Below are 12,495 nucleotides of genomic sequence, written 5' to 3' on the forward strand. Positions count from 1 at the left end.
TTAGTCACTACATACCACTTTTTGGTGTCCCACTTTAGGAGCCCTGGTTAGAATATTACATAAATGCTAATAGGCCTCACATTCATTAACTTTTTTACTCTCACAATTTATTATAAAACTAATATTTAAAACTAGGATCCACGTTCCATTATTTTTTTTACCAACTTTTTTATACGTTTCTTAAAAATTTGTGTCTAACTCAAATGAGACTCCTAAAATAAGACGGAGGAAGTATTTTTTTTAATGTAAAAATGATATTTGTCTGGATTAAATATGGACCGCACATTTTTAGATTGGTTGATCTAAATTGAGCTATATGGTTATTACTTTAATTCTAGTGGTCATTCTAATGCACTCTTATCTGTTAATAACTTAATATGTAGTATTTGATTGCTTTTAAAGATATAGATTTATGAGAAAATATTTTCAAAAAAATTTATTTAAACATGTGCCATTAAGATTTTATTGGATTCCTCTTAATTTTATGTAATACCCCGACTTTTCTACCTTTTTTTTTCTCCGAAACGTTGTTTACGTAGCTGAAAACTATGCCTTTAATTCTTTTCGATGATTAATAAAATGGGCTAAAGCCGTTAATAGAAATCGGGCCATGATCGTTTCCATTCTTTTATCAAGCCAATTCTTTTCTAGAGGGAACCCAATTATTAAGAGCCCAAGTGAGCCTCATTGTTATTGCAATCGCACAAAATCAGCCACTCCCTCTCCATGTATTACCCGCACACAATCAGTTACCACTCCCCCATGAATATAGCAACAAGAAAGGTGGATATGGAGAAGATCTCTACCGAAATTCCAACAAATGCAGTTTATTTAAGTACACACAAGCCTCAATCTTTTCTCACAATCACAATCATTTTCACAACTTTCACAATACCAAAGAAACAGATAAGTCGAGAGGGCAAAGAAGAGTTTATCAAAGAAGTGAAGAATTAGGAAAAAAAAGAGAGTGCAGAGAAACAAAATTTGGGGGAGAAATAGGAGACGGCAGTGGCGGCGAATTGTCACGGAGGAAGAGAACAGCAACGAGCAGCAGCGGCGCGGCAGGCATTCCCGGCGGAGCAGCACGTCCTCAGCGGGTGCAGCGGGGCGGCAACGATCCAGCAGCGGTGGCGGTGATGTTTCGGGGCGGAGCAGCGGCATCTCCCAGCTGGATCGAACAACGATGGAGCAGCGGCGACGCGATTCCGACAGCAGCGGTGGCTCGGCTGGACGGCTGTGTAGACGACGCAGCCAGCAGAAGCTCTTCCCGGCAGCGACGGAGCAGAGGCGCGACAGCAGCGTCCTCTTCCGGCGGACACCCGGCGGAGAATTGAAGTCGGAGATGGAAAGGCGGCAGACGTCGGGATCGACGGGAGTGAGTTCCTTCTATTTGACCGAAGAGAGAGAGAGAGAAAGGGGGAATTAGTGAGATGGAGGCCGAGAACGGAGGGATCGAGGGAGAAAGATGTTACACTCAATTTGTGATAGATATATGGAGATTCCATATTTGGGGAGAGAGATGAATGGGGAAGAAGATGGGGATTGCATGAGCTATAAATTGTAAGGGAGAGTTGTTGAATTGGGGGAGTGACCGTGGGGTTGAAAGAGAAGACGGGGAGTTGGGCTAGAATTAGTTTGGGCAGATTATCAAAGGCTGCTGTACAAAATTTTTATTTGGGCCTAAAGTGATTTAATTAGTTGGGCCTAGTCTATTAATTTTTGTTGAGCCATTGCATTAGTTGAAGGAAGACAAAATTAGTGATTGGGATAGAGTGATTTAATTAGGAGACTTGGGCCGCTCGTTTATTTGAGTTGGACTGGAATTTGTATATGAGAATGACGAGAGCTCGGACGGAGTCAATAGAAGGATAAATACGATGTGCTAAAGTCACTGAAAAAGAGATCAAATGGTAAGATTTATACATGTATGTATTGTTGAAATTTAATTTTTTCCCTAAAGTCTAATTTTTTAGTATTATGTTCTTTTAAAAAAAGGTGAATTTTTGTGTGCTATTTGAGAACGGAGCTGATTGCCAAGTGAAGGATTTAAGAGAACGAGGTGGGCTTTCTTTTTAAATAAGGACTATGTCCTAAGTATATTTATTCTTGCGAAATATGTTTGTCATGCCATATTTTTGTGTTGCTATGGGACCTATCTGAAGTGGCTTTTGCCATGTATGGTTAATCGAATTCGGGTCTGACTAGGGAGTGAGTCCCTACTCAGGCTAGTGTACACCCCGTAGATCGTGCGCTATCTCTTTGAGTTGGCCGGTCTAGTGGCTTGGAATGTGGCAACATTCCTTGTCATGTATGTTCAGATATGGTACGGTGATGTTGATGATGTTGAGGCTGATGTTGGTGAAATGTTTTAGTGACTCGGGCCTTTCAAAGATAAAACCCCGAGGTCGCTCGTTAATGGCATGATAAATATTTTTATTGAAAATGTTTTCGGCATGAGTCCACTGAGTGCATCAAGTACTCAGCCCTGCATATCTTTTTAAAAATGTGCAGGTTGAGCTGTGACGAGCGCGGTGGGTGTTGAGCAGAGCTGGTGAAGATTTGTGTTTGGTTTAAATGTTACGAATATATTGTGTCTTCATACATAATATTATTCTTCTCTCGAATGCTTCCGCTAAATATTGTTTCTTTTGAGTTCGTGTATAGTTGAGATATTTTCATTTGGAGTTGTTGATTGTTGAAATGATACTCTGATTTTATTCGAGCTATTCCCATTTGTTTCGGACTATGGTCGAGTTATGTTGTTTTCCCCTTTCTTCCCCGCTTCTTCAACCCTCCCCTAGTCGCGATCAACCGTGTTTTCTATCCTTAGAAAATGCGGGCGTGACATTTTATTTTGTAAAAAGTAATTTAAATTGAAGGGTTATTTTAAATTCAAAATTTAAAGAGACGGAAAGTAGTAGTTACTAATTAGCGACTGTACTTTTTAAGTTTACACCCAAAATTATATAAGGAAGAAACTGATACTCTCTTCGTCCCATTAAATATTAAATATTTGATTTTCAGCACGAAAATTTGTTTAGTATTGTTTTGAAGAGAGGATGAAGTAGAGAGAGTGTTGTTTTCATTTTTAGAAACGTTTCAATTTTAATGAGATAACTCAAAAAAGAAAACGTTTCATTTCTAATGGGACAACTCAAAAAAGAAAACGTTTCATTTCTAATGGGACATAAGGAGTACTCTATAACTAATAAATTATGTATATCAGGAAGACACTAATTAGAGATCATAATTAATTAAATTCCATGTGCGTGAATCATTGCATTCAATATCCAGTTCTTAGTTCTCATTTAAAAATGTTCTTACTTAAATATCAAGTGAGAGAAGAAGCTAGAAGTGAGGGTCGTAGCCGACAACTAAGGCCGACGGTTGCTCCTACCGAGATAGTTCGAGAGCGGATCTACCCCTGAACAAAGGGGTACAATTGTACCCTCAAAATATTGAAATAATAGTTATACGTACTTTCCCCTTCACAACTAATTGCATTTTTAAATTTATATTCTCTGCTGCTTAAATAAAGTTAAATATTTACCTTTTCAATATTATGTTCTCTTTAATAGTACAGTTTTTTTTATCTGTATAATTTTTTGTTCTCTTTAATACCACTATTATTTATTTTACCTATCTATTAATAATTTATTTCTTCAATTTTTTTTATAAAACATAATTTAATTTTCTACTAATGTATTTAATTTTTTTATATTTTCTCTGGTTCTCTTATAGAGTACCTTAATTTCTTTATTTATAATTTTTAATGCATTTATTTTTTCTTGTAAAGTAATTTTTTATTTTTTATTTATTTTTACCATATCTCAATAACTTTGTAAAGCATTTTAAATCTCTTCTAGTGCATTTTGTGCAAAAATATAGTAAAAAATTATCCTTAATAGTAAATCTAATATTCATTTTATATAATGAAGTTTCTTAACTAAAACATGATAACATATTAAAGAGAAGATAAAATCGATTTTAAAGCTACGAAGTCGATATAATTTTTGTACCTCAAATTGAAAATCCTGAATTAAATCCTGAATTTACCACTGGACTTTGAGAGATATTTACACAAAGGTGGGAGGGAGGGAATTCATAGAGAAAAGTGTTTATGATAAAGGTTTTTGAAAAAAAATGCAAAGTGAAACTAAAGTTTATAGTATTTTTTTTCTTTTAGGCTTTTCGTTGAATTGGCAGATCCAATTAAGAACAAGGGGTACCATTGTACCCTAAAAATATGAAAGTAGCCTAGTAGTAAAAGCATCACTTCCCCACAGCAGAGACCCAGGTTCGATCCCTCTAAAGTCCATTTTTGGCGATTTCTCTCTAGTGTATTTCTGTCTATTTATACGAGTGTCTAATAATGTTTGATTAAGTATAATCAATTACTATTAATTGTTTGCTCATATACTTCATATAGTTTCTAATAATGCTTGATTAAATATAATTATTTATTGTTTGTTTTCTCCTTTATTGTCTATGATTTCTATTGTGCTCATATTTTAGATTCTATAGAAAATATGATGCATTTTATTTTTAGTTTAAATATTTCAAACTTTCTATAAATTAAAATAAATTATTTGTTATATAAATATCTAAAAATCCCCAATTTAATAGTGAAATTTTTTCAAGTAATAACTCTAAATTTTTTATATAATGAAATGACTTAATAGAAAAATGAGATAACAAAAGAGAATAGATCGACTGGATTTTACATTTTCAAGTCAATATAATTATTTATCGCACCCCCAATATAAAATTTCTGGATCCGCCAACTTACACCAAATAGGATAGATTTTGGTCTTGTTTATTTTACATTTCTTTTCTTTTTATTCATTTATCTTTTCAATTAATTTAAATTAAAGGGTTATGCTAAATTCAAAATTTACAGTAGTTACTAACTAGCGACTGTGCTTTTTAATTTTACACCCATAATTGATACTCTTGTAGTTAATAAATTTCCGTTCCCTAAAAATAAAAACTTTAAAAATGGTAGAGATTTTAACGTAAAATTGATAAATTAAGAGAAAAATTAAAAGAAAAACGTTAATAGAAAATAAGTCTCACCTCATTAGAGAGAGAAAAAATTTCTTAAATAGAAAATTTCTATTTTTAAAAGATGGACCAACAGGGAAGGAAAACATAGAGAAAAATGTGTATGATAAAGGTTTTTGAAAAAAATTGCAAAGTGAAACTAATTTTTTTTTCTTTTAGGCTTTTCTTTGTACCTCACTGTGAGATTGGCACCAAATAGGATAGATTTTGGTTTTTATTTTATTTTATTATTTCTTCCCTTTTTATTATTTATCTTTTCAATTAATTCTTTAACAATCTTCTTATCTCATATGAATTCTGTTCTTTAACTTTTTTTTTAATTATTTCAATCACAAATATTTAATAACTAAATTAAATATATGTAAGTATTCACCTAATTAAGGTGCGCTCACTATCTAAATCAATTTAGTTATTCCAATTTCTTAAGTATAATTCCAAGATAAGATTTTTAAACTTGATTCAAATTCATAATATTTGTAACACCCAAAAACTTGAAGCATTACATAGCAAACATCAACCAACACATCTCTCTAGAGCTTGAGAGTCAAATCCAAATTGAAGTGAGTCGATAAATCATTCCCATTCCCCTTGTCTTCCCCAGCAACACTCTTCACCTCATTCACCGGCAAATAGTTGTACACCACAAGGCCTTGATCACCATTGTTGATAGCCGGAGAAGAATCGCTAGAGCTCGCGTACTCGGCCTCACTGGCTGATGAGTGGACGGACTGCAGAAAAGCACGCTTTCGGTAGGTGATGGGATCCCTCACAAAGAGCCTCTTCTCCTCCATACGCTCGTTGCGGTGGGCATTCTGGTGCCCGCCCAACGCCTGAGCCGAGGGGAATCTCTTGAAGCAAAATGTGCAAGTGAAGTCCCATGACTTGGCCTCTTTTGTTAGCTTCATCACGTCATCACCATCCTTCCCATTCTTCACCATCTTTTCTTTACACATAAATAAGAAAACTAAATTAATTTAAAGAGAGAAAGGTTGATGAGAAGGCAATCATGTGAAAGGGTTTTTATAGCAAAATTTTGGTAAAGGGTTATAAGTTATAACATGTATGTAACAACTTTTTTTTGAAAATCAGTAAGCATTATTTTTGCTCTTTTTGAATAATTTGAAATTCTAACAAATATGCATGGAGTGAAGCTAAGGGATTTCTTGATGATACACGTGAGACTTTTGGAGTTATTAATCAAGGTACCAACTTTTCTTATCCCGATGTATAAATCGGGAGTGAAGCCAAATTGTAGATTATATCAGCTCTACTTTTTCACTGATTACCTCACTTTTTTCTTGAATTATTGCAGCTAGTTGCCGTGATCAGTAATACTTGCAGTTACAAGTAATGTGAATGGGAGTTATGATTTGTTGGTCCTAACATGTTAATAATAATCTTTGGTTTTAAATAGATCAGTGTTGATGTGAATTCTATAGAGCTCTTCAATTTTCATAGAACAAAGTTTTATAAGTAGCCATGACTTAGTATATACTACTGTAATATAAAAATAATAATTTTAAAAGTGATATAAATTTTAATATAAAATTAGTAAGATATTAGAAAAAGATGAAAAGTTGTAAAAAGATGACCATTACTGAAACTTTAGAGCATCCGCAATGGTGCGGATGTCCCGGCAGACATCCCAACGGACTTCCCAAAAACACCTCATGCCACGTCATAAGGACATCACACTGCACTGTCACGTCATAAGGACATCCCGGCGGACATCCACAATAAAAAAATCACAAATTCACCAAATTAAACAATTTACGGAAATAAAATTTCGACACGAATACGGACGGAGAAAGGACAATGATAATTTCATTAAAAAAAATGAAAAAAGTACAGTTCAACAAAAAATATTTTTAACAAATTACATTATAAAATATAACCGTGCACCCCTCCGCGTCCATAGATCTTCAATTATATCGTTCTGGAGTCGAATATGGGCTTGTTGTTGGAGCATGTCTTCAAATGCACGGACCTGATCGACAGCTCCATGGGGTATCCCCATACGCATATTGGCGGTGGCCAAGCCGTGGCTTGGACCGGCAGCATAAACATCATCATTGGCCCAATCAGTCAGTGCTGGACATCTTCGACAATCATGTTGTGCATGATAATACATGCGTACATGACATTAGCTATGCTGTCAATATACCACAGCCGTGATGGACCATTCACTGCCGCCCATCAAGCCTGGAGCACACCAATTGCCCGCTCCATATCCTTGCGCGCTACCTCCTGACGTCCCGCAAAATAGATCTTCTTTTCATCTGATGGGCATCTGATCGTCTTCACAAAGACGAGTCACATAGGGTATATCCCGTCCGCCAAATAGTAGCCTATATTGTGCTGGTTGCCGTTGGCGATGAAACTGACGGCCGGACCAACGTCCATGCAGTGCTCGTTGAAAAGGGGCGACGACTAGAGGACGTTGATGTCGTTGTTCGACCTGGCTACTCCAAAATACGCATGTCAAATCCACAGCCGGTAGTCAGCTATCGCTTCAAGGACAATCGTGGGATGCTTGCCTTTGAAGCCGGTAGTGTACACCCCTTTCCAAGCGGCGGGGCAGTTCTTCCACTCCAAATGCATACAATCTATGCTGCCCAACATTCCCGGAAACCCGTGCTGACTCCCATGCATATTCATCAGAGCCTGGCAGTCTTCGGGGGTAGGCTTCTGAAGATACCTATCCCTGAATATCTCCCTAACGCCCTCACAAAAATACTGCAGACATTCGCAGGCAGTCAACTCACCGATGTGGAGGTACTCGTCGAACATGTCGGCTGAGACTCCGTACGCCAGCTGTCTAATTGCGGCAGTGCACTTCTGTATGGGCGTGTGACCGGGTTTACCCACCGCATCCTCCCTGAACCTGAAATACTCGTATCGACGCTCTAAAGCGCTCACGATACGCATAAATAGCGGACGATGCATCCTAAAACATCGTCGGAATAAGTTATCCCCAAACCGCAGCTCCGGAGTGAAGTAGTCCTATACAACCGATGGTGTGCAGCGATGTGGTCCCGGGGTACTATAGTTCGACGATGGATGGGGCGAGGTACCGCCGGCTGCTGCTGCAAGGCCGCTTGTATCAGGTGATTTATCTCCCGGGATGTATAGGCCTGCACCTCTTCGTTAATTCGTCGGCGTATGTCATCAGCACCCCCACCACTACCACCCGCACCACTACCACTACCACTACCACTACCACTACCACTAGCCATTTTGGATATACTGATAGAAACGTAGAAAGAGAGAGAAACTCGTTAAAACAAGCGGTGCGAATGAAATGAAGTTCAACGAGCAGTATATATAGAGTTTTTTTTTAAAAAAAAATTAAAAAATCGGGAGGTCCACGCAGACGTCGCCGAAAGTTTGCGGAAAAAAAATTGGTTGACAACGATTGGACTTTCGCTAATATCCACACTTACTTTAAATATCATCCTGTGGTGTCTTCCATGGTAAATGAAACTCGTAATTAGTGTGCGGGAATCGAAGATTTTGATGCGGGGCATGATTTTGAGAGCAGGAGAGACGAAAATGAGGGGCATGTTTTAATCGATATCTCGTGATATAAGATAGTGTTGGAATTGGTTGTGAAGGTCGGACATTGTAGAATTAGGAAAATTAATTGAAGAGGAGGATTCCGGCCGTGATGAGAAGAGACTAAAGAGGAAAATATTTTAAGTGTAAATGAAAGGGGAGAAGTGGGGTATTTATATAACCGGTATGAATCGTATTGAGAATTTAAAAAAATGGTCGTTGATTTCCGTGGTAAAAGGGAAAAATTAAAAACAAAATTAAAATAAAGTTTTGACTATAAATATAGGTGAAATTAAATATGAGCCACTTTTTATATAAGAACCGAGATCCATTATGGACCATAGGATTTAATAATCAAACGCAGGATATTAATCCACGTGACAACTGAGTATACTAAATTACAGATAGAGAAAGGTTTTTTTTTTATCGATTTGTACGCAATTCAGTTATGGTAATGTTGTTATTCTCACACGATTTGCATCAAACGCATGATATTTTTGTGATTCTCTTTCGACTTTTTGTGAATTTGATTTGTATTTTTAGATTTAATTACTCAAGCCACAAAAAAATTCCATCCAACCAAGAATTCTTGATTGGCCAGCGACGTTGTCTGTTTCACGTATTTTTCTATATTAATATCTCCGGTGATGAATACACGATATTCGTCTAAAGGTATTTTTAGTTCATAGTTTATTACTTCCTCCGGTCCCCATTAGAAATCACATTTTTGCTATTTTCGTTCGGTTTCCATTAGAAGTCCCTTTTCATTTTTATTATTTTTAGTAAGTGGACCTCACACTCTACTATCATATCCAGATAGGCTTTGACTACCTATCGTGAAAGGTTGCAATATCAGTCTGCATATTTCTAATTCTTACTGAAATAAGATAACATTGGTGAGGCATACCACTGAATGGATCTAACAGCAAGACATGTCTTTATGCTATCTACTGAAATATGAGGTCTTGATAAAATACCATTTCTTGATCAATATACTTAGTCTTGAGCATACATTATTGATTATGTTGAAGCGCACGCCTGGTGCGTGTGGTTTCGCAACCTAATAATCCTGATATCTTAGGTAGTGGTAATTAATAACTAGTCGGAATTCTTATTCCATGAATAATAAATAAACGTTTCTTGTTGAGTCCACTCTTGTAATTAACAAGATAATAATTAATTAAATCCATAACAAACTTCAATTAATTAATGAGCATTTATATCTTTAACGCACGAATTACACGTGGAAACCCTAATTATTTATTCTTCGGATTTGGATGGGTAGATTAATACTCACTCCGTCCGCGAATAGGAATCTCGTTTTTTCATTTTAGTCCGTCCGCGAATAGGAGTCCTGGTTCACTTTTACCATAAATGATAATAGGGTCTCAGGTTCAACTAACTCATTACACTCACATTTCATTTAAACCTAATATATACAAGTGGGACTCCTATTCCACTAACTTTTTTTTCACTCACTTTTCTACTCGTGCCGCCAAAGAATGAGACTCCTAATGGCGGACGGAGGGATTATTATTACTGTAGTGGTTGTTAATAATATTCCAAATTGAGCTTGAATTAAATTGGGGTTCAATTTAATTAGATAAAAGCCAATTGGGGTGTCCTGCATCTAAACCTACATAGATCCCTAACTGAATCCAAAGTATGACTCACATTCTAGTAACTTTTTATATTTACAAAGTCAAACAATTTCTTAAAACCCGCATCGGTAAAAAATGGGACTTCTAATGGGACCGGATGGGGTAGTTTGTTTATATGTTTTATATCAATGGGCAATAGATGATCAAACTCTTGTACTGCCTCCATCCACAAAACATAGTCCATTTGTGGACGACAGAGTTTTAATGAGAAATTGGTAAAGTAAGGAGATGATGGGAAAAAATGGGTAAATAAAGAGAGATAGAGGGAAACAGTGGGTAAAGTATGAGAGATAGAGAGAAAAGGTAGGTAAAGTATGAGAGGGAGAAAAAGTGAAAAGTATGAGAGATAAACTTTATTTTAAGAAATGAGACTAATTTTTATGGACATCACAAAATGACAAAGTGAGACATTTCATGGAGGGTGGAGTATATTAAACTTTGAGAGAACTATATTTTTTACCTGAACTTTAGATTGGTATCGAACGCGATACTCAAACTTTAAAATATCATCACATGTCCATAGACTTTATATGTTGTTCTTGAATGAACGTTGTTTAACTTAGCCTAAATTTCGCATTTGTCGAATAAAAAAAAATTTATGTTTATAACATTTAAAAGTATTTCAAGTTATTTTTAGACTTTAATACTTTGAATAACACCAAATTACTAAATATTAAATAGTACAAAACTTCAATCTAAGAAAATAAAAAGAATTTAAAATTTATATTTAGACCTATCTACTGAAAGTAATAGAGTCCAAATTAAATAATGTTCTTTGGGCCTTAGAGCATCCGCAGCGGTGGCGAAAGACGCCACCGCCGTCCGCGCCGTTAGCAAGGCGCAGGACCGCCGCCGCTGCAGCCGCGCCGCTGGCACGGCGCTGCTCGATGTATCGAGCACGTCCGTGCCAGCGGACGCACACGTGGCGCGCTCCCATTCGTCAACGGCATAGCCGTTGTGTTTAAACTTTTTTTTATTTTATTTTTTTAAAAATCGGTATTTAATTATAAATAATGCTAAAAAATAAAAAAAAATATTTTCCAAATCCCAAAAATATGGCCGTTTTTTTTCCCGTTTTTTCTGAATTTTTTTGATTTTTTTTTATTTTTTTTTTCCCCAAAATCATCTATAAATACACACATTCATCATCCATTTATCACATCAAATCATCTCTCATTCATCTCTCATTCATAATTCTCATACAAACTATCAACACATTCATCACCCACTCAAAATCTCAAATGGATTTCACCCATATTATGGCGGAAGCGGAACGCGAAGAACAAGAATACTACGAACAACATCGTGCCGCTTACGAAGCATATGTCGCGGCGAATACCCCTGCTCCTTCTCCTCAACGAACCAGATCAAATCGACGGTACATCCATCGTGACCGGGAGGGAGCCCACGAAAGGCTCGTTGCCGACTACTTTGCCGACCAGCCGCGGTTTCCGGCAGATTACTTCAGGCGCCGTTTTCGCATGTCAAAGCGCTTGTTCATGCGAATTGTCAACACATTGTCCGCACGTGTTGAATACTTTCAAACAGGTGTAGATGCAGCCGGCCGGCAAAGTATCACGGCGTTGCAGAAGTGTACGTGTGCCATCCGACAACTCGCTACTGGGCAAACGGCCGACATGTTCGACGAGTATTTGCATATCGGTGAGTCCACTGGAATCCTATGTTTAAAGAATTTTTGCGAGGGCGTTCGTTCTGCTTTTGGGGATGAATTCCTTCGAGCACCCACCACTGATGATTGCCAACGGTTGCTTCGTCTTCATGAATGCGTCCATGGCTTTCCCGGAATGCTTGGCAGCATTGACTGCATGCATTGGAGGTGGAAGAATTGTCCGACTGCTTGGAGGGGGCAACACTTGAGCGGTCACAAAGGCGGCGGCCCAACGCTTATCCTTGAGGCGGTCGCCGACTACCGCCTATGGATTTGGCATGCATATTTCGGCGTTGCTGGATCCAACAACGACTTGAATGTGCTATATTCGTCACCACTCTTCAATGATGTGATGAATGGTGTAGCACCGGCGATCGACTTCACCATCAACGGAAATATATACCGCATGGGTTACTATCTCGCCGATGGTATCTACCCAAGGTGGTCGACGTTCGTGAAGACGCTCCACAACCCGCACGACCCGAGACGGGTTCTTTTTGCGCAGCGTCAAGAGTCAGCGCGGAAAGATGTCGAAAGAGCCTTCGG

General features: G+C 37.4%; 1 protein-coding gene and 1 long non-coding RNA gene across 2 annotated transcripts; one reads left to right on the forward strand and one right to left on the reverse strand.

The window, feature by feature from the left end:
* Positions 1 to 688: 688 nt before the first annotated feature.
* On the forward strand, positions 689 to 2,651 carry LOC121744030. Its single transcript, XR_006038413.1, has 3 exons — positions 689 to 1,910; positions 1,996 to 2,059; positions 2,512 to 2,651. It is a non-coding gene; the product is annotated as an uncharacterized LOC121744030 (long non-coding RNA).
* Positions 2,652 to 5,594: 2,943 nt separating this feature from the next.
* Positions 5,595 to 6,002, reverse strand: LOC121745952 (zinc finger protein GIS2-like). Its single transcript, XM_042139896.1, has one exon. The coding sequence runs from the start codon at positions 6,000 to 6,002 to the stop codon at positions 5,595 to 5,597; it is 408 nt and encodes a 135-aa protein (XP_041995830.1).
* Between the last annotated feature and the right edge of the window lie 6,493 nt (positions 6,003 to 12,495).

This window comes from Salvia splendens, chromosome 8 (genome assembly GCF_004379255.2).
Source record: "Salvia splendens isolate huo1 chromosome 8, SspV2, whole genome shotgun sequence".
Classification (NCBI taxonomy): domain Eukaryota; kingdom Viridiplantae; phylum Streptophyta; class Magnoliopsida; order Lamiales; family Lamiaceae; genus Salvia; species Salvia splendens.